Source organism: Mixophyes fleayi, chromosome 6, assembly GCF_038048845.1.
Source record: "Mixophyes fleayi isolate aMixFle1 chromosome 6, aMixFle1.hap1, whole genome shotgun sequence".
NCBI lineage: Eukaryota > Metazoa > Chordata > Amphibia > Anura > Limnodynastidae > Mixophyes > Mixophyes fleayi.
In genome coordinates this window covers 169,864,317-169,887,815 of record NC_134407.1, presented here as the reverse complement: position 1 = coordinate 169,887,815, position 23,499 = coordinate 169,864,317, and the positions used below count along the sequence as shown (strand labels likewise).

The 23,499-nt window shown below is 38.8% G+C and overlaps 1 protein-coding gene across 5 annotated transcripts in view; it reads left to right on the top strand.

Annotated features, from left to right (window-relative positions):
• LOC142094735 (trafficking kinesin-binding protein 1-like) overlaps positions 1–23,499 on the top strand; it is a 49,100-nt gene that overhangs the window by 22,681 nt on the left and 2,920 nt on the right. The window contains exons 4-17 of one of the 5 annotated variants that reach the window (XM_075177166.1): positions 12,128–12,204; positions 12,732–12,848; positions 13,216–13,313; positions 14,926–15,031; positions 15,118–15,196; positions 15,842–15,972; positions 16,225–16,299; positions 18,477–18,614; positions 18,740–18,804; positions 19,604–19,837; positions 20,011–20,309; positions 21,232–21,450; positions 21,639–21,741; positions 23,115–23,206. In XM_075177166.1, coding sequence (XP_075033267.1) covers positions 12,128–12,204; positions 12,732–12,848; positions 13,216–13,313; positions 14,926–15,031; positions 15,118–15,196; positions 15,842–15,972; positions 16,225–16,299; positions 18,477–18,614; positions 18,740–18,804; positions 19,604–19,837; positions 20,011–20,309; positions 21,232–21,450; positions 21,639–21,741; positions 23,115–23,163 — 1,790 coding nt within the window. In that variant the 3' untranslated portion in view covers positions 23,164–23,206. Of the gene's footprint in view, positions 1–9,290; positions 9,671–12,127; positions 12,205–12,731; positions 12,849–13,215; positions 13,314–14,925; positions 15,032–15,117; positions 15,197–15,841; positions 15,973–16,224; positions 16,300–18,476; positions 18,615–18,739; positions 18,805–19,603; positions 19,838–20,010; positions 20,310–21,231; positions 21,451–21,638; positions 21,742–23,114; positions 23,207–23,499 lie in introns of those variants that run through there. The other 4 variants (XM_075177165.1, XR_012677703.1, XM_075177164.1 and 1 more) reach the window with 4 other exon arrangements.

Here is a 23,499-nt window from a genome sequence, read left to right as displayed (position 1 = left end):
TAAGAGCTTATAAACTCTTCATGAATAGGCACATAGTGTAAGTAAAGGCGAAATGACAGAGCATCACTGGCACTAAATAAATTATGTGACCAGTGGAACAGCGCAAAAAATAAATGCAAAAAAATAAAGAGGTAAGTGAGCAGAGGTAATAGGAAAGGAGGACACGGTGAACTAAGAATATCAACATAGTACAACAAAAACCAAGATGGCGACATATATTTGCAATTTTTTTTTTTTTTTTTTTAAAGACTTATTCTTGCTGGCTAAATTAAGGGTTTTCCTATGTCTGGTAATTATTTTTTTCAATATATTGGTCATTTGGAGACCTTCCATGGCTGATATTTTGATTTCACCTTCAGACAACAATGCAAAATAGAAGCTAGAATGGATCTAAATCTAGCCCAGTGCCCAATAATGATTAACAATCATTGTTTGGATAGTTCTCGGACATTACTATATATTTGATCTTCATATACACAGCTCAATAGTGTCTGAGGAGTGAACCACTCTTTGGCTTGAGTGCCTAATGACCTTGTTTTGATAGGCAAGATCTGCATGTGTGTGTGTGTGCACGCATGTGTATATAAGGGTAAACACAGGATTTGGATTAACACAATGCTCGGATTTTAAGTAATAAAGTATACTTCAAAATCTGGCTTGAAATGGGAAAACAATTGTGTAGCTTTTATACGTATCCTTATTGTCACATTTATTTTCAGAATTCTGTAGTACTTAATACTGTGTACACCTAACTACAGGAGGTGCGGTCTGTGTGATGGTTGTTTATGTTTTTAAGGCAAGAGACTTTGAGACCAATTTGCTTGTTTTCATATGGAGAGCGCAGTTCGGAAGTTAATAATTTTCCAGGGTGTGGCTGAGAAATATGTTAGAGTAAATATACGGTGCCATAAAAATATTCTACAGTAGGAAGATCTAAGAACGGTCTCCTCTCTTCTTCTAAGGTGGGTTTGTTTCAAACACACAAGTCTTGCTGATACAATAAAAAATAAGATGAACCCGCATATTAAACACATTTCAGAGATCCATTTTGATTCATAGAATAATCATTCAGCATAAGGAGGACAATCCATTAATAATAAATAAGGTGAGTATTTAGATCAGAGGTGTTAATGTGGTTTGTGTAGAAGTTGGTCGACCTGACCACTGTTTACTGTGTGCTATTACATTGTTTTCCATGTATAAGCTGCCTCCATATTCTTGCAGTGAGGGGAGGTTTGTCTGGATTCCTAAGTGACAGTCTGGCCTTCCCAGTCCTGCCATCTCAATCATAGTCTGAGTTGTGGATGTGCTGAGCAGCACGTCGCTAATGGAGGACGTTGGTTATCTGGAGGGAGAAGGGAGGGACCCACAGAGCAATTCTCATTTTACATTACAAAAGAGTAATCAAGTTTGCATAGCTGTGAGGCAGAAAGCAAAGGATTATGGGGAATCTTACTTTGCCCACACTTGTTTTTCTGCTAGGTTTATGAGCTTGCTCAGCAATTATTGTTACAAGATATTTTATTAGAAGTTGTTCTGGCTTCAAATTGGTTAAATGCTCAGAATTTGTGGGCTATGTACCAGTCACCACATTTTATACATATGTTATCAACAATAGTGACTAGAGTGACACTTACAAAGTAGTAAACCTAGAACTCTGTAGTTGAAAGTTAAATGTGTGTGTGTGTGTATATAATATGTATATAATGTGTATGTGTGTATATATATATATATATATATATATATATATATATATATATATATATATATATATATATATATATATATATATATATATTAAAAAAATGTTTTAGTACCTCTCAATACTTAGTCTACTTTGTTAAAATTATGTATACTGTATGCCTCAGTGAGGTCACTAGCCCCTAGTGGGTTAACGGGCTACAAACTCACGACTATCGGTTTCAATTTTAAACTGAGGACATAGGAAATTCAGACTCCTTATCCCCAAATTTAATAGACTGGAGGCAGTATCAGATGTACTTTAGAATGTTGTGATTTTCTGACCAGGAAACTTGAGTGGTCAAGATATGCTCTGTCTTCGTTACAGTAAAGTGAATGAGGAACACCCTTCCTCTGTCCCATTATACCGATTCCACTGTCAAAGGACTACATTTTGGATAGTAGAACTGCTATGGTGCGTCAGCCTTATAATGTTCCCAATTTACGCTGACACACCATATCCTCTCTTTCTAAAATGGCCATCTGACCTTGCTCTATGATTCCGACCACAAATTGGCTGCGTTCCCTGTGCATAGGTGACAGCTACACATTCAGTAAAATGAAAAATCTGATTGGTTAGCACATTAAATAAATGGATTGAGTGACTGATTTGTACAGTGTATATATAGCATATTGCCACCAGGCAGAAGGGATATTCTCAGATCTCAGTTTGTCAGGCTTCATTAAGAAGATTTGTCTGGCTAAGAGCTTTTCAGCTATAACTATCTGTGGAGATTAGACACTGCGCTCTGCGCTTAGCTGTGCTTAAAAATTCCATCAATTAAGATACTAGTAGTAGTATTATTACATACTGTTGTTCCTGGATTACCATCCTATTTCATAAATATAATAACAAAACCCCAAATAGATTTGAGTTTGTGCACAGCTATACTATTCTGTTTGGAGAAGTTGTATAATGCTACTATAATATGATTATTATATGTGTATATAATATGTGTGTGTGTGTGTGACTATGTTGTAGTTTATTGATGTGAAAAACTAGATCCATTTAATTTGCTTTTTGGCTACACACATGGCATTGCACTCATGTATTCCTATTCCTAGTCTTGTCTTATTACCATGTATGTTCTCATTTGTAAAGCTTTACGGAGTTTGCTAGTACTAAAAAAATAATAATAATTCAGCTGCCATTCTAAACAAGATCCTTTTTAAAATGTCATATTTTATCATTAAATACTTAAAAGAAATGGTGATGGCTCCAGAGTGTCTGAAATAAACATTTACAGAATTTGATGATAGTTTGGGAAGACAATCTGCGCTAAAAATAAAATGAGGTCAGAGATGAAATGAGTTCTGTGATATTACCGCAGATAGACAGATGCACAGCCCAAACCATAGCTTCCACCAATACACTCACATTGTTTACTTCTGTCTAATCATTATCTTCTAGCCCTGGAGGTCTCTTCTCTTCCTCACTTAGCCTGGTAAACAGGACCATCATGCTAATAACACTTGGCAGACCTGAACAGCTGCATTTAACTGCAAGAGACAACCTTGGTTCATACTAGACTTTAATGAGCCTCTTCTGCATCATTCCTAATGAACCCTTTCTAGTGTCGTGGTTTTTTTTTTTTGGTTTTTTTTTTGCATTGCATGTGGAGGGCAGCAGTGCTTCACAATTTATATGTACATATTACGCAGAACTTTACAGAGACTATTTAATCCTTCACATCCAACCCAGTTATCATAGTAGTACTGTGCTATTTTTCAAAACGAAATATAGCAGGTAATAATGTTTAAACAAATTAAATACTTTGAAGAAGTATGTTGCAAGGCCAATGTTTTCATAGAAAGTTTAAAAAAAAAAAAAAAAAAGTATAAATTTCCTTAGAGGTCTATGATATTTTCATGACAATCTCTTCCTCAGGTGAATAGCATCAGTAGCAAGATTTGGTTGAGTCTGACCTGTCGTTGTTTGACCTGCCTAACACTGTTTAGGGCAGTTTCATATTATAATACATTACACTGCACATCCTGAGAGAACCAGTTTGGGATGTTTGTAGGGGAACAGCAGGGCCGGACTGGCCATCTGGCCCTTCTGGCAAATGCCAGAGGGGCCGATCCCCATGTCCGCCAAGCAGCAACACTTTGCGCGCTGCTCGGCGGATGAAGAATCAGTGACAGCCGCCTATGCGATAAATCACATGGGACGGCACCTGTCACGTGGGGCTGTCCCATGTGATTGCTCTCATAGGCGGCTGTCACTGATTCTCCTTCTGCTGGGCAGCGCGCTGAGTGCTGCTGCTGGAAGTAAAATAAGTGTCTGTGTGTGTTTGTGTAATATGTCTGTGTGGCAAATAGTGTGTGTGGGGGCTATTAGTGTGGCAAATAGTGTGTGTGGGGCTATTAGTGTGGCTGTATAGCAAATAGTATGTGTGGCTATTGTGTGGCTAATAGCGTGCCTGTGTGGCTAATAGCGTGCCTGTGTGGCAAATTGTGTGGCTAATAGTGAGTGTGTGTGGCTAATAGTGAGTGTGTGTGGCTAATAGTGAGTGTGTGTGGCTAATAGCGTGTCTGTGGGGCTAATAGTGTGTGTGGCTAATAGTGTGGCAAAGAGTGTTTCTGTGTGGCCCCATGTTGCTATAGTGTGCATTTGGCCATGTTCATATAGTGTGCGCGCGTGCAGTATTTTAATATAATATGTGAGGGAAGGGAGGATCTTAATATGGTGTGGGAGGTAGGCTATTTAATGGTGGAGTGTAGGTGGGGGCTAATTATTTAAGATGAGGTGAAGGAACCTTTAATTTAATGCTGGGGTGGTTTAGGGCTATCAGTTAAATAAGGGGCGGATTTTGGGGAGGAGGGCTATTTATTAAATGTGAATATGAATTATGTATTGTTAGGGATGGTTGTGGAAAATGGCTATATTTATTAAACTTTAATGCTATTTAATTTATTGCTCGGACTGTTTGGAGGGAGGGAAATAGGTTTTGAGTAAATGGAAATGCTGTTAATTTAATGTTGGGGCTGGTTGGAGGGAAATAGGTCTACTTATTAAATCTGAATATTATTATTGTGGGGACTGGAGGGAGGCCTAATTATAAAATGTGAGTGCTATTGTTTTAACACCGGGGCGTTTTCTAAATCTCATGTACCCATTTTTTTTCAAAATAGGGCATACAATATTCCAGGCTCAAGACTGAGCTAAAGAAACCAGCTGCTACAAGTTTTGAAAGTGACCAAGACAGATAGGAGAGAGCAGGACAGTCTGCCAACTGTCCTGAATCTGGTGGGCAGTCCTGAATTTGGGTGAATGTCTCCCTTAGTCAGGATTTGGTCCGACTGCAAGGACAGTTGGGAGGTATGTCCCGCTTCACAACATACTGCTTGTGAAGGCAGAGCTGTGTGCTTCTAACAGTAGTGCCTGAGTATTTGTCTAAAATTATAAATGTAATGTATCTTTATAGTGTATGTATCAATCCCCCTTGTTGGCCACACCCAAAACACAATTAGGTCACGCCCTGTTCGGCGGCGGCACATGTTTTCTTTCCTGCTGGAACTGGGGTGGGCCTGTGTACCTTAAATGCCAGGGCTGATTTTTAGTCCCAGTCCAGCCCTGGGGAACAGATTGGGGCCAGCTAAACTATGCAAACTCTTAACAGGATCATCTACATAGGAACACACTGTTCTCCTCCGCTCTCTTCTGCTGGATGGGAGAAGGGGGAGATGTGCGGAGGTGAGCCCTGCCCACTTCATGACTCTCTCAGGCAGTCTGGAAAAGTAGGCAAGTATGAAGTAAAAAATTCCACACTTTTTGGTTATGGAAGTGAATTCAAGTAGTATCTATATACTCCAGTAAAATGATACACAAATGTCCAAACTAGTGTGACAAACAATTACTTTAAAACAGAGAATCTCTCCCTCTGAGTACTATTTTGTACTTCAGGCTTCGTCAGCGCAGACCTGTAACTTAAAATTTTACTGCCTGGGGCGAGAGAAAAAAATGGTGTCCTCATAACCCTCAATTTGAAGCAAATGAACCTAAAATATTCATAATCTTTGACCCCCCTTCAGCGTGGCACCCTGGGCGGTCGCCACTATTGCACAGACCTAGTTATAGCCAGTGGCGGATCCGGGTGGGGGGGGGGGCAATCGCCAATCGGAGATGCTGGGCAGTACACTCTCCTTGCCTGTCTCTGCCGAACAGACCTGCACATAGTGTGCAGCCACAGGCCGCCTTAGCTGTCAACAAGAGGGCGGGGACTAAACCAGCTGCTACAAGTTTTGAAAGTGACCAAGACAGGTAGGAGAGAGCAGGACAGTCTGCCAACTGTCCTGAATCTGAAGCTGTCCTAAAATAAAATTCTAGATCCGCCTCTGGTTATGGCCCTACGACAGCCTGTATATGGAATGCCAGCTGTTATATTGCTCTCAAAGTCGCTTGTTCTTTTATATGTAAAAGAATAGCATGGTAAGCGAAATTGTATTGAAATATTGAAAAGCAATGGAATACACTTATAAAAACTGTTCTCCATGTAACTGTGTATAGGTGTTACCGATAGCAACCAGTCAGATTCTACCTGTTCTTTTTTCCACAGTTAGAATGAAAGCAAATGTGTGGTTGCTATGGGCAACAACTTTTTGTGCTACACGTAATGAAGTAGAAAGTTTTCATAACTGACCTCCAGTATGTTGCAGATATTTTCTTGCTATATAAAACGGTCTTCGTGTTTTGTTTTGTGATGTTGCGCTCCTATTTTGGTGACTATGCACCAGGTTTTACGGGGAAAGACATTGATTTGCCGGCCTAGATGGCGGTGTCTCATGGGTTCACAATTATCCATCCTCTGGTGGGACACATCGGGGGTGTTCCTTTCAGAGCATTAATGCACCTAACTATGCATTCATGTGCAAAAATAATAATGTATGTCCATATGATTTATTGAATATTGCTATATGATCAAGACAAAATAAACCCTACATTTAATATATATTTTCTTTAAGTATGAGATTGCGCAAGCAAATCATGTTGACTTGCATTCAAGTTGACTTGAAATAGTACCTAAGGGTCATAAAACTTGGTGGTGGAATAAAAAAAAGTTCTGATGCAGCTGGTGCCTTATGCCTCCATGACTTCAGTAGTTCCTAGTAAGTTAATAGGCTGAATGTTGGTGGTGTTCAGTATGTTTAAGTAATAGGTTCCCTTTATTTATGCAAATTTCTACACACTTTAAGCTAGATTTTTAATCTGTATTTAGGATCGCACTTATCTTGCGTATGGAGAGTTACGTCAGGGGCATTCAGTACAGTAAGGGCATTCAGACGCAAGTTAGGCTTGTCCATTTGAGATGCGTCTTATTTTGAGTTGTATTGTTCTTGAAATACTTAGGCTATGAAGTGTAAATTCTGCCGGTGGTAGTCATTATTTCTACGACTTTTACACCGACAACGAGTATATAGACAAAAAATTCTGATTACTATTACAGCGACATAGTTTGAATGCAGAACATTAAAACAGACAGAGGACGTTTTCGAACACACTGCTATCCAGACTGCTAGAAATGGCGAACATACTGCATGCCGGCACTTAGATTATTGCCGAGTCCTGCCATTGTCTCTTTAAATTCAGAAATCTCAATGTCTCTCTGTTTTCTGACGTCAAAGTGAAGTGCCGGCATGCAATATGTTCGCAATTTCTAGCAGTCTGGATAGCAGGGTGTTCGGAAATGTCCACTGTCTGATTTAATGTAAGTCTTCATTTAAAAGAAAATCCAATTACTATTACAGGGACATGGTTTGTCTATATACTCGTTGTCTGTGTGGATGTCATCGGAATAACGTACCCCACCCGTACAACTGAAAATATAGATGTGGAAACGTGGTGTGCAGACGTATCTTTTCTCATGGGCAAACCGGGTATCTTTACGGTCAACTCTAAATCAGGCCTTTTGTCCTAAGGATGGATCTGTGTCAATCTCTGTAAGTTCCAGGTATTTCTAATTTCAGTATTGCTGCACCGTACTTTTGAATTGTTCCACATGAATAGATAGTGCCTGAGGATGAAATCTGATCAGGTGTCTTACAGCATGTAGGATGTGGCAGATGTTGTATCTAAATCACCTCAGTTAACAATTGTTGATATTTGAAAAGTAAATGTTGCCAAGACTTTAATGTGTGATTATAAATATTGATTCTTGTACTCCTAAAATGCCTTAAAATTATTTAACATATTGTGGATGTGGAATATGAAGAAACCCCACAGGTGTATATATACCAGTATATATTGTTGCTTTTTGGGGGTGGTGTGTAGCGGTGGCATATTTGGAACACTTTCCTCTATTCATCTACAGAAACCACACAAACCGTTTGGTGGGCTTTAATGAAATTGATAGACAGTTTAATGTTTAAACAGGTGCTGTAGTCCATGGTACAATTGAGAAAATGTAAAACAATTCTATTTGGTAGTAAATAGTATGGAAGTGCTGTCAGGGCCATCTTTTCCATTGGGCACGATGGGCAGGTGCCCGGGGGCCCCACGGGCAAGGGGGCCCCATAGGCAGGGCTCTTAATTAGAATAAATAATTCTGCAAAAAGACCTGCAAGGGTCACTGAGCAAGTACATCTATCTATCTATCTCTATCTCTATCTCTATCTCTATATATCTATATCTGTATCTCTATACATATCTCTCTCTCTCTCTATATCTATATCTATATCTATATATATGTAGGGGCCCCGCTGCACTGCTTTGCGTGGGGGCCCATAATGTTGTTAAGAGGGCCCTGAGTGCTGTCCTTTCAGTTTGATGACAATATACTGTGGAGCTCCTTGATCTGGGAGAACCCTCATACTGAAGATAACACCAAATCCTTTGATTTATAATTAAATTATATAGTTTTGCTAATATTCACTCTGCTGGATTAACCTACTGTTTCCTGCACACATATACTCGTAGTGATATTATTATTTGATCAAAAAACATAAGCATGCAAAGCATTGAATTATTTTGTTTAATGTTTTTTGTTTATTTTATAAATTGTTGTTTTTACTTTAACCTAGATTTGAGTATGGGCATCAAGTGTGCATATGTCGTCTTTTGACTTCCTATATATTTTATGCCTTTAGCAGTTTGCATTCCTGTGTTTTTATCTAGTCAGTCTCGCTATATGCGGGAGATGAAATCTATAATTCTGTGTGTTGCCTTAAATGTAAGTAACTTTGTGCGCACAGTATATTTTTGTATTGTTACGTGGTATGTACAGTCTGTTTTATATAGTCTTTTACCTTTTTTAAAGTTCCTATGTTTATGACTGATAAGAGCAGGTGGAAATGTTGGCTTGTCAGAGCTTGGAATATACCATTTCCCTAAAAGGAAGGGGGGGGGAAGGTGGTTAGCCTGCTTTATCTTTGCCCACACACACAGCATAGAAGACCACCCAAAACATGTTGTCAGCAGCAAAGGGGGCGGATGTTTTACTTAACATCTGAAAGGAGCACTGCATGTTAATGTGGAGTGGACAGTGCTGTGTTTTGGCATCCTGCTCCCCCTACTTGTTGTTGGAGTATGCTCTGGCCAACCAGGTGTATACACAGACACATGAGGCTATAAATTAGACTAGGGCAAGCTCAACAACTACAGAGTCAGGACAGTGTATTGCATGTTGTTATTCAGAGCCTCCTCATTGCCAGGTCCCCATCTTCTGATGCCTACAGGTGGGGGACATCAGTATCTGATCAGGCGCAGAGCTGGGGGCTGCCTGTTATCGAATGCTCCCAGCGTTATCATTCTAGAGGTTCATATCCCCCACTGAATCAGTTTAAGTGAGGGATTCTGGCAATTCCCCGGCTTGTCTTCCAGCAGCCATGGAGTTCTGGGAAAGCTCTTGCAATTTTACAAATGAAAATGAATGTAATGGAAACTTTAGTTTTGAAACTGACTCTGACTCCATGGCAGATGAACTGGAAGGAGGTAAAGTACGGTGCTTTGGGTACTTTATATTCTGTAGGGCATGCTATTAATAAACATTGGTAACATTAATATGCAACCTTATTTAATTGTTGTATTCTTATTAACCTAACTAAACTAGACTGTAAGCCCTTCAAAAGTATGCCTATGTTAGAAATAGTTGGTTAAGATAGAAAGCAGTATACTATATGCATCTGTCTCTTTGAATGCTGTTTATGTGCTTTTGAAGAGCTTTGATTGCAGGTATTTGTGGCAACATTTTTAATGGCATTCCATGTAATTCTCACATGCTTAATTCAGATGTTATCAGGTTGGGAGAAATTGTTGTTGACATTTTAAGGTGGTGGTTGTGGTAGCTGGACAATCTGGTGTCCGTTTGTGTAATTGTACTGCTGTCCAACACTCTCTATGTCCGCTGGTAGTCTGAGCACCTCAGATGGCTCAATTTAGTCATAGCAGCTGTTTGGGTGGACTGGAGTGTTTTTGTGCAATTTAGATGATTTATTGCAAGGTCCTATAACTGGAACTCCATTGTCTTCAAGCGGACACTTCTGTCAATTAAAATACTACAGAACCCACTCTGCTTTCATATACCGACTTACGATAACGAACACACATTATCAAAGCAATCTCTTCCTCCTTACCTCTGGAGCAGATATTATCTCCTCTAATGCATTCTGTGTGTCTTGAGCAATGAATGGTTAAAATGAACATGATTTCATCCCTAAGAATTTACCAAGGAGGTTTAGTGTATATATACAGATTGTTACACATCCAGGTCCTCTAAGTTGTTGTACAGTCTTATTGCAAGACATTTGTACTTTTTACATCTTGTTCATAAAATGTATGCAAATCTAAAGGGAGGTGACTATATAAATCTGTTTTGTTTCAACCAATTATTCATATTATATTTTTACTTCAAGTTAAACTAATTGTTGACCCCATTGCTTATAACCTTTCCACTGTCTGGAATGTGTAAACAGTTCAGGCTTTACTATCAACAAATCCCAATTACCACTAATTAGTGTCTACACCAACTGACAAGATTTGCCCTCCCTTTGCGGAGGTTGCTTAAGGAAAGAATGGAATGTTCCAATCTTTTATAGAGGGTCTAAATATGAGATGCAAGTAGCAGATCTCTTGCATGTTCTAAAATACTCTTGTCAGCCTTACCTGGTATACCATTGTGAGTGCACAACAACATGTCTTTAGTGTTTATTGGCTGTTCACATTCTTTGGTTTTATTGGTGTACCAATATTTTGCTTTGTACTCGTATAGATTATTTCTTGTCAACATTGTAATATAATTTCCAAGGACACTTTGCTGCCAAGCAGGTGCATCTATCTATATAATACACAGTACTTTGTAGTCGTAACTTTACGTGCATGACCTGTGCCTGGTGCATGTGGCAATCCAAGGGTGTTTTGGAGGGGAGTTGAGAGGGTGGTCTGGTGTTTCAGTAACTGAGTGATGGGACCACACGCCCAGAGTGAGGTGACTAAAATCCCGGAGCCATCTCTGTTCAAAGTTCCCAACTTTAAATGTTGTATGATATATGTGCAGTTGGTCACTGCAGAAACTGTACAATTTAAATCACACCACACGTGATGTATTTGTCTCCTATCTAGCTTAAAAACTTTTTTTTGACTTTTTAGGGTTTTCTGATTTCGATTAAACTTGCAATTGTCTTATGTGACCCAAAACTCTATTTATATATTACACTTTACTGTCTGGCATTCAGAAAATATGAATCCTATTTGAGATGCGGTGTATATTCGGTGTTTGGAAGGAAAGATGGGGGGGGGGGGGGTCAGTGATGGAACTCTCAGTTAACCCCCTTGTGTTCACTTGCGGAATGTGAAATTAAATGGGTCAGGCAGTGTCCAGAAGGCTCTGCTGCTACGAATTGCAAGTGGAGGTCTGGGGGGAGGGGAGCATAATGCATTGTAACCAATAGTCTCCATCCTTTCACCTGTTTTACTTGTTTTTTAATAACATTAAAAAACATAAGGAAAATCAAGGTTTTTCTATTTGTTAGTTTTTATAAGGCTAGTCGATAGCTGACCTAATTCATAATCTGGGTAGATGAATTTTAATAGTTTATCATAGAAGTTTTACTATCAACAACTTGGGCAAAAAACGTCTACTTTTTATACCTCTGTGTCAAATATAATTTTGTATGTTTGTTTCAAATGATCATTTTGTAACAAACACTTTTTTCTTTATATGGGACAGATTTATTTATATATGTCACTGTTTATAATTTTGATCTAGTCTTTTCAGTCAGGCCTGACTACATATAGCAAATCTATTGCCGAGTATGAGGTTAGAGAATTGATCTGAGAAGCTCGATGAGGAAGCTATAGGAAGACTTGTTTTTTTTTTTTTTAACAGAACAAAATAGAAAATCGAATTATAGGTAAAAATGGCTTCTTTTAAACAAACACTTTTTATTGCAGTCCTGTGTTCTGAGCGAGTTGGCAAAGTGACCAAGACCTATCGGGACATAGATGCTGTAACCAGCCTACTGGAGGAGGTACATATTTAATATGTAGACAACCAGTTCACACACATGTTCAAAATTGAGGTTTTATAGATGGTTACTTCTGAAGAGTCCCAGATCCATTTCATCATTCTAAAGCAGGGGTAGGCAACCTACGGCTCTCCAGGTGTTGTGAAACTACAAGTCCCAGCATGTTTTAGTAGAAAACCAGCATATAGGTGGCAAGGCATGCTGGGATTTGTAGTTTCACAACACCTGGAGACCCGCAGGTTGCCTATCCCTGAAATCTAAACTCATCCCTAAATCTTCTACACTACTACTTCCAATATTTCCTGCATGTAAATGTGTTTTAGTAGGAGCTGTAATATCGCCTGTACATTAAAAAAGGAAAAAAAAAACTATGGTTTATATTTAAGCGACTATGAACTTTCATTTTAGCTGATTTCTTTAATAATGACCCATTATGGATTTTTGACGTATCCAATGCCAAGTGTGTCCAATAGTTTCAGGGATAGAGATTGATTAGCTCGTTATGTTTTTGTTATCTGTGTCCTCCTTAGAAAGAGAGAGACCTGGAGTTGGCTGCGTGTATTGGGCAGTCTCTTTTGAAGCAGAATCGAGAATTGACAGCGAAGAATTTGTTTCTGGAAGAAGAGTTGGAGTCTGCTAAAGAAGAGGTGAGCGGAAATTGTCTGCAAGAGTTTTGGGGGGGAACTGGCCTTTTAGTTTTGAGTGCAATTCTATAAGTGAAACCTAAATGCAACCTGGTGATCCAACCTGATGCGGCGAGTCCCCCCACATCTGCCATGGTCAGAAGAGCGTCCTCACTCCTTTCTATAGAGGCTTTCATCCTATAAGCAGCACTAAGAGCCTCGCACCTGGGGGACTGCCTGGATCTGGTGGATTACTGCCTGAATCTGCTGGGTCACCAGATCATAGGCAAATAATATTTAAACACTTCTTTAGCTCCTTTAATGACTGTGCATTAGCAGTTTTATTGCAGCGCCTCTTGCCCTTTTGAGTGTGATCAGTTTGTATCTGCAGGTCTGTCAGCTGCGACATGAGATCTCCATGCGGGAAGATCTTCTCCATCTCTACACCAGCAATACGGAGAGTGAGCCAGTATCTGCAAACACAACGCCGTCAGTATATTTTCTGTATACGTTTATTTAGTGCATAAAATAAGACTCTAATGTTAAGACACAAGAGACTTATCTAAAAATAAAAAAAAATACCAAAGCTAATGGTTACAATTTATTGGGCATAATAACTTACAGGGCAGATTCATAGATAAAAAAGTAAATATATATATATCTATATCTATATCTCTATATCTCTCTCTCTCTCTCTCTCTCTCTCTCTCTCTCTCTCTCTCTCTATATATATATATATATATATATATATATATATATATATATATATATATATATATATATATATATATATATATATATATATATGGAGATTATATATATAATCTATATCACGAGAATTGGCTTAAAAAGGAACACATTTTTGTTAAAACATTGTTAATAAATAATTTAAAAATCAATAAATTTCAACAATCATCTGGATCAGTTGCAATATGGGTTCATTAAATATCCCAAATCCATCAATTTCATGTGGATTTCTTTCAGAGCACATTAAAATCCACAATGAGAATCTCCAAGTTTAGTGTAATTCCTTTATGGCTTTTAAATCTGAAGTTCAGCTAACTAATATTGATTTGAAGGATCCAAACCTAAAATTAGGAACCAAAACGTTGTCCCATAGTAATCGAAAATAGATTAATTGCCCTGCACGGGAAACTCATGTAGGAGTCTTATGCAGGCAAAATACTTGCTCTTATATGACCATCTGTTAGTAATACGCTGTGTGTATTCTGATATTCATATGAAAATGTTATGGGTTGTTTTTTTTATACAGTCACATGCATGCCAGTCTGACCTGCAAGGATGTGACTGGCGACCCTGTGAACTCTTATTGTGTCTGAAGCTCATAAACATTTTCGTGTGGTGTAAATTTTGTTACGTGAATAGACAGCATTTACCTAAATATTAGATCAGCCAACAAAATGGCTGCCTCCGGTGTGTGCAGCTGCCAAGTACACTTTTGAAACATTATGAACAACATAGTGACCCCATTACAACTGATGTTATCATTAAATCAATTTCAAGTTAATGATTTGTTAAATGCATAGTTTTTGTGTTTTGAGAAAATAACAATTAAGATTGGAATATGAAATTAAAAAAAGGACTCCTCCAAAAGATTAAACATACACACCCTAGAAATGGAGCTACCCACAATATATAGTGGAAAGTTATATTGACTTTAACGAACATATGTATTTTACACCCCTAGGGGCAGCCATTTTGTATAAATGTTCATACCAATTCTGCCTATTGACTTCCTAAGAACCAGTTACCTTAATGAGGCACTTCATGACCAATGTTCGTGAATCCTGGCAATATTCAAGAGACATACATAGCATACATTCTTATAAATGATGTCATTGGTAGCTTGTGAATTGGTAGGCTGCATTCTTATCTATATTGGTTCAGCTCACAAAATGGCTGCCTCCACTTTGTATAGCACCAAGTAATATTGTGAAGTGAAATACCTTCATTGAGTTTGAACAGGCTCAGACAACTACTGTATAATGTCCAATTACAGGTCTGAAACAATATATGCTATGGTTTATAATGTCCATATCTTAGTGTTTTGATTTGTTGCTTCTTTTTTCTTTACTTTTAGGCTGTGTAGGAATAAGTCCTCCTTCTGTCTTCAGTACATCCAGTTGGATACCCTCCAGGAGAAGCTCCAGAGTCTGGAGGATGACAACCGGATGATGCGTGATGAGGTGAGCTGTATGTCTAAGCTTATAGACTAGGGGTGTCCTTTACCATGTATGCACATCTCACAATTACCTTGTTTTCTTCCTGTCAGGCCAATCACATTCTTAAAGAAACCAGTGACTATGAGGACCAGGAGGGTTACCTGATGCTGGACTGTGTGGATCAATTCTGTGAGTTTCTACAAAATCACATCCCCATAAACTGCCATTTCTGTTCTGTTTTTGATTTTTTGCGCGTTACTTATCTGCCCTAGCATAGCACTCTCTGTACAGTAATGTCATAGAATATAGGACAATTTAGTCTTCGAAACCTGTAACTATTTAAAGGGATATTCCACCATATGTGTTTCTTAGTACATGGGAAGGGGTCTTTCCCTGTGATTGTCACTGTTGGCACAGTAAAGCTGCCTCCCGTCCCTACTGGTACAGGAGAACTTTGCTGGAGAGATTCAGGGGTTACAGTACAAGCTCTGTCTATAGTGCTTGTGACTCATTCTAGCCATATGTGAATAAATCCCTTCATATACACAAAATAAATATGGTTAAAAACAATCAAAATTACATATTTTGGCAGATGAATCTCTATTATGGATTGTTTCGTAAAGAGCTGTATTGGAATTAAAGCACAGTGTAAGACTTTGTTTGCTAAGTAACCAGCCATGGCTTGTTATACAAGTATTCCAAACATATTGTGATGATTTTGATACTAGTGTCACTATTTCATTAGTCTATGGATTATCTTTTATTTAACATAGTAACTGTTAATACATTTATTGTTGTTGCCCTGTATAAAACTAGTGTGCTGTTCATTTTTAGCTGAGGCCAGCAGGCAGGTGGCACTGTTGGCAGAGGAATTGGCACGAAGGGGAGAGGATGCTGCCCGACAGCAGGAGGAGATCAGCCAGCTTCTGGCACAGATAGTTCATCTACAGCACAAGTGTCGCAGTGTGAGTGTCTAATATAACTACTGGACTATTACAGCCCGTTCTAGACCATTATTAGGGGAAACGTTTATGAATATATATCAATTTGTGAGATTAAATTAGATTATATTAATCTTAGATTGCAAACTATTTAACATAAATTGCTTGTATCTCATAATAAAATGCCCCTTTATTTTTACTATAACATCACATACACTTATTAAAAATGTTTTTTTTTTTTCTTTTTTTTTTTTCTTTTTTTTTTTTTCCCCTTAGACCTCCACAGAGAATGAAGAGCTGCACCAACATCTGTCTGCCGTGAAGGAAAGGGACCACTTGCTAAAAACAGAGGTAAGTACTCACATACCAGAAATAATTCTACTGATCATGCTGTTAAATACAATAATATGAAGTCCAATATATTGCTAGAGGTCTGAAGTTAATATGTTGACAGTGCTTCTCACTAAATCTGCCCACATACATGGCATGTGGAGATGTGGTCATTCAGGCCAGATGCATATGCACTGGATCTATGTCCAGTTTGTGGATAGCCACAGTTATTAATATGCAGTCATTCATTGGTTTAACTTCCCCATGTTTCCTTGTTGAACCAACAACCACCTGAACCACCAACCTGCCCATGATGTAATACCTGGATGACTGGATCTTCCCAAATGTCTGCCCTGAGCAGATAGGATATTCCTTTTGGATGGTTGTTTTCAGACCACACAGGTGTTGGTTAATTGTCGTCATGTAATTAATTTAAGAGTGAAGGGATTTCGTTTTTTCTCTATGATCCACTTGGGGGACACTGGAACCATGGGGTATAGAGGTTCAGCCATGAGTTTGGGCATGTGAAGAATTTTAGACAGTCTGAACTCTCCCCCTTCTATATCTCTATCCTGCCAGGAATCCGTTTTTTTTCTAAGTGGCAGCAGGTGCAGTGCGGTTTGACATATGACTTTTGGAGATAAAAAAAAAATTGGTCCTGTATTTTTTCATTTTATTATCATTCAAGGTCATCAGCCGGGGCAATGGCTGTCATGCAGGCTGCAGATGTATGTTAGGAGGTTGCATAGAGGACAACCTTTCTTTTGGCTCTCTACAACGAGGAGAGTTTTAGAGCTAGGGGCTCTATTTTGCAGATCTCCATATATAATGTTTCATGAAGACAGATCTGTTCTTAGGAACTAAACCATCTTTTCAGCCTAAAGTATTGCCAGATTCCACTTAAATCAGGTTATTGTCATTCTGATCTTGGGCTATGGACGGTCTCCAAAAGAAGAGGAATCCCTACTCTTGTTGCATGTCCTCAAGGCCTTGAGGACATTTGTTAATAGGACTCTAGAACTTTTCAAAACAAATGACTTTGTGGTCTTCTGTAATGCCAAGAAAAGAGGTTGGATGAGTCTAAATAGAATATTGCTAGGTGTATTGCTTCAGTAATTTGAAAGGTTTACATTGAAGCAGGGAAACCTATTCCTGAAATGTGAGGGCACATTCTACCAGTTCAATGCTTCCTGGATGGCGTGGTACAGGGCCTTGGCTGAGCAGCTGTGTTGGGCAGTCAACTGGTCCTCTGTTCATATACAAAGTTCTACAGATGCAGTATTTTTGCATCCAGGGATGCTAACTTTGAATGTGTTGTGCACTCAAACTTTGGTGCCTATCCTCCCTTAGGGACAACTTGGTTCTAAGTGGATGATAGTGAATACGAGACTCTTGTACTTGCGTTAAATCTCTTTCCCTGAATTCATTGGCTGACACTGAGCAACCACCTTTTACCCTCTAGTTCTCTCCTTTTAAATTCAAGTTGATGGTGGTAGGAGGACATTGTCTTTCTCTCTTCTCTGTCATGTGGCGCTTACTTAGTAAATTACAGAATGGATTAATATTAAGGATTTAAAGTTAGTACAAAATGCCCATAATCCTCTCCTGAAAGCAAGAGTTGTTCTTGAAATTAGTGACTAGTCTGTCTCTGTATCTCAATAGGGCTTAATGTGACCAATGACCAAATAAGCAATATCATCTGACTGCGCTTAAATGTTGTCCTTTCCTGAAGGAGAAATAGAGACAATTGCCCTGCAGAAAACACAAGGGATACTCGTTATCATGTTTCATATAGCTGGTATGTTTTGTAACCAACTGGAGTCAATAAGAACATAGCTTCAGCAGTTTAATGTAAGTTACATTGAATGAGAAAAATGCTCTCATTAGTCTATTTCATATTCATATGAGTGAAACACAGCAGATGATGCACAACAGGCAAGGTACTCACTATGTGCTAATGAGTTTATAATAAAAGCCACGTATATTCAACTACTTGTTTTGCAGGTTTTCCAGTTGTTATAGTCCATGTGGCTAGTGAACAAAGTAGGAATTGGGCCCAGGATATGTCTCTGGGTGTGAGACCTCTAGTTCTCCAATATTTATATATTTATTTGAAATAATAGTTTAAAGTGTAAATTAATGATTATTGAATAGTAACTCTATGTGGCAGCCTGCTCACTCTTCGGCCATTTCTTCAGTTACAGGATTTGCAGGAGAAACACAAAGAATGTCAGGACATGCTGCATGAGGCCCAGGAAGAATTAAAGAACCAGCGAAACCGGAGTCTGCCCAACAGCACCATCAGCAGATACAGCACTTTAAACATCTTTCCCTTGGTAAGGAGTAGAGTCTGATATTGACTTAATTCAGGGGCTTAGTCGACACATTAAGCATCAATCATCTGTTCTTGTTGGATGAAGTTTCCAGTTTAGTGTCTTAACACACACATTTGTTTGTGCAGGATTCATTAGCAGCAGAGATTGAAGGAACAATGAGAAAGGGGATTGATGCTTCTTCAGAACTAAAGTAAGTTCCTGATCAGTTCAATAAACATGGGTTCATAGTATAGGATTTATTGGTGTTAAACAATCTGCAAACGGGTGGTAAAGCTCTTACCTAGTTTTTTTTTCTCTTTATTGAAAGAGACCGTGCTTGACCAAGTGTTAACATTGATACATTAGGCTACTAGATTTACTTGAACATTTCCACATTCGGAAATATCCTTTACTTAGTCCTGTGTCTGTATAGTTGGAGTCCCTCCGCTGTAACACCTTTCATTTCCACCAGTAGTAGAACCTTTGAAGAAATAAAGCCTCCATAAAGGAAAACTCAATGTGCAGTGCTGGTTACAGTCAATGCCACCACTAAATTTTACAAACACAATGAATTTGAAAGTTTAAGCACCAATAATTACCACTCTGGGACTTTCAGAGAAATTTTGATAAGGCATATGCTGGGGGATGGTGGTCTCCACAGTGAGCCTTGCTAAATTCAGTTGTATTCCTTAGTGGAGACAGGGTTTCTTCAGGGGCCCCACAATGAGGGGGTACAGGTATGAATTGTTGGTAATTCAGTTTAAAAAAAATATTTCTAAAAGTGGAAATTATTTTTATCTTAAGAACCTTGCCTTGGTGATTTGATTCACTTTTGATAGAGCCTTTACGGTCATTGTCTACCTTCACAATTATAACAAATTCTTCCTCTCTGAAGAAATTTGGAACTTCTTCTAATTTACAATTGTGTAATGGAATGAAGTGTGAACTCACAATAACATATCCATGTATAATTATGTTCTCTAATTCCTTCATCATCAAATTCCATTCAGAAGCTACAAGCGAGTGTTTGAGACTGTAAAAGCTGCAAACCAAGTGGTGAGGGCCAGATCTCGTTGTCCATCCCCGCAGAATATTCCTGGCTCCCGAGCTCCCTCTCAAAAGCCATCGGCTGCACCAAGTCGTGTGGGTACTCCGCCAATGATTTTTTACGAGTCAGAAGGTTCCAGCATGATGCTACTAGAGGAGGAGACTTTGTTACCGGGAGAGGGGAATAATTCTTCTGTGTAAGTGAGAAGTCGAAAAACTGTAAACAAATTCAATAATATTGCACTATGTAGAACTCACTTCCTCAAGTGACGCTTTACAGAACTATTAGAACACTACGCTCACTTTTAATTGTAATTCCTTTTTGTGCGCCACATATTTCATTGTCCTTTCTGATAAATGTCATGTGCAGTGTTGGGGAGAAGAAGTTGGGAATGCCTGGTACACCTGGAGGTCAGGACCTTGCAGCAGCTCTTCAAAGACTCAGTGCTCAGCAAGGATCTCACTCTCCAGATAGCCTTTATGAAGAGAGAGAACACAAGCTGAACAGACATGATGAGATCTCTAGTGGTTTCCTTACCCCAAATGATAGTGTCCTATCCACTGGCACAAATTACTCTGGCATGTCTGAGGCCAGTGGCAGCTCTAGCATGTCCATGGGGTCAAGAGCCTACTTACCTGAGAAACTGCAGATAGTCAAGCCATTGGAAGGTAAGTGACTCTGAAACAGTTGCTGTTGCAGGCTCAGACAAGGACTTTATCATACTTATATTGACTATATATTGAAAGCAACTATACGTTAGAGGTTCACTAAGACCTAGATACAATATTTTACAATGGTGTTCATCCCTCAGCCAGAGCCTTACAGGCTGTTTTTCCTAATCATGCTAGCCAACATTAAATGGTGACAGGAGGGTTTTATGTGCAAGCGGGAGGACCAACCAGAAGCAGCAATATTTTCATTGTAGCTTGTGATTGGTTTGACTGCTCATAACACACACACACACACACACACACACACACACACACACACACACACACCCCCTTGGGTTCCTGCTTAGGGCCATCTTTTTTGGTAAAAATATTATACTATGTTGATATTGCAGCTTTGAAAGAGAGAGCACCGAAATGTTTGATAATGAATCTTTTTTTAACAACAAGCAGAAATGTGAGGGGTTCAATGCATAAAACCATGTGCAACAACTTTGCCCTTTTCCAGCTCCTGGTACTCCAGTTGAGGAAGGGTGAATCATTGTTAATTTCATGGAATTCTGCTTTAATTGTGGTCAGTCTATGTAATAGTCATATAACATAAATGCATTTTAATTCCTGAATTTTCAGTGAATAATGTTTAAACCAAACCACAGTAATAAGCCAAGCTTGATTCATTAAATAGATTACCGCATACTTCAGGAGTTGTTCATAAACATACACATAGTCGAAATTACAGATTTAGATACATTTAAGGTATCGTATTCCAGCTATTATTTGGTTACTTTGATGTGATTACTGGCAAAGTTCTAGCATTGTTACAGACAGGTGTGCTTCTTCCTAACTTAGCTCATATTATTTTTTATTGTTTTCTCTTCCAATAAAATATAAATTAGTAGTATCTGTGTACTTTGGTATCTAGGTTCAGCTACCCTCCTGCACTGGCAGCAGCTGGCTAAGCCCAACTTGGGTGGCATTCTGGATCCTCGACCTGGTGTTCTCACCAAGGATTTCCAGGAACTGGATATCGATTTAGAGGATGTGTACAACCTCAATGACTTTGAGGAAGATGACATGGAACCTATCTCCTTCCAAGCCATGGCTACATCTACTCCAACCAAAAACAGAGCAGAAAAAAAGTGTGAGTTTAACGTGTTGCGATGTTCATCCCGTTTTCCAAATATATTAGAATCTATCTATATTCATTGTCATTGTCTAAGGGTCTCTTTTATTTCACTAACTGTTTGTGTTGTCTTTTTTCCATCTTCTGTAACATCTGTCGTTGCCATGTTCCTTGTCTGTAATACGTAGATTCCTTGTGTGTTTCAGTGTTCCGTTCCGTTAACAACCTTCCACAGACTCCGTCTACGTACACCATAACCACTTGTCGCATGTCGCACCCTCTGGAGGACATTACACAGGTCACATCCAGGTGGGTTTCCTAATGTGGTTCTCCATGTTAAACACTTGTCTGCTTGATTCATCTCCTATCACATCACATCACATTCATATCTCTTCTCCCCATATATGCCCAATTAATATGATGCTGGTAAAAGTGACATTTGTATAGAAATGAGAATGTAAAGATTGTATGCATGCATGAATTTATTGCAAAGAAAGTCCAGAAACACTCCAAAAACCTTCATTTACCAACATTTTACACAGCACATAGAAATGGAAACAACAGCATTAAGAGAAAAACTTCTAGTGTCCTAAAGGAGGCCACAATCTCTTTTACTTTATGCGATCCAGTGGTGCATTTGCTCTATTGTTACACAGTTATTAATTTCTCGTACGAAAGTTGTGGTATGTCATTTTATAAATACCAAGAAGACTTGGTTTTTTGGGTGGATTTTGGGAAACTTCTGAAATTTGATGCAGTGTTTATAATTTACATTAGTTGGTTCATTATTATACTGGGATGCATTATAAAAAAAAGAAAAAGAAAACATTGTTCCCTGGGATTTTGACACAGACTAGAAGGGCACTATGCCACAGACCAATAGGATGCAGCAAATGGTCTATGGGGTCACACCCACCTGTGGCAGACAATTAACAAGTCCAGTTTCAAGGGCTCAACACCGATCCATTGGGGTATGCCCTATATCCTTAGAGCATTTTTTACATTACTAAAGTCACAGTTTATGCATGGAATTACTAATATACAGGAAACTACAAAATGAAATGTATTAATAGGACATTGGGCCACTGTAACAGATTTAATGCAACTAAGAATTGATTCTCATACATTTCCTAGAGCACTATTCTTTGGTGAGAAATTTAGTTGATGTTTTGCTAATGTTGTCTTGAGCACCGTTCCAAAATCTTTCATCCATAGTTGCTCCTACTTGTTTCTCTCTGACATCTTTACCAACATGACCTGATCTACTGATCCTCATGGAACATTAGAAAGTTAAGGGACCTTCGTCACTGTAGCTTCTGCCAAGTGTGCCATAACCAGGCATTCCCAATGTCATGGAGGTCGCTCAACTTTTTGCTACATAGTCACTTTAAGTGCAACAAAAAACATCACTGAGAGATGATTTGAAAGATCCCAATGTCTATTTATGGTGATTGTTGGTGATAGTCTGTTACATGGCTGTTATTTTGTTTTGTTATTTTTTGTTTTTCTTTTGTTTTTACATAAACCTGTGAAATGTGTTTTTTATTTTTTGTATGGTTGACCGCTTCCCTTGCAGCTGCTGGTAAATGGGTACCATCACGTGCTTGCCTTCCCCCTGTGCTACATACACTTTCCTCCCTGTCCCTCACTCATGTGTCCATTTTCCATCTTCATGGTTTTAGGCACTTCAAGTCCTGGTGGAAGCGCCTTTTCCAATGCTTGACTTTCTGAGAGGCGTCTGAGCGCAGGGTCAGACTCCACAGCAAGGCTCCAGGTAGCTCAGTCAGCAGTGATCTTCTTCAGGTTTCTTAACGGCTGCTCAGTAACCATCCCTAACTGGGATCAGTGTAGCTTTCTACACCTGTTATGCAATCCATTTTAGGACATATTTCTTTACTCTGGTCTCTTATGAACCACTAGTTGTAAATAGAATAAAAAGGGCATATTGCACCTGTTGGTTTCTATTCTCCTTGGAAGGCCCACCACAAAATGAACACGAATTTGTTTTAATGACCTAATTATACCATAATGTCATTTCAGGGTTAAAGTGTCCCTGTTGTCTACACG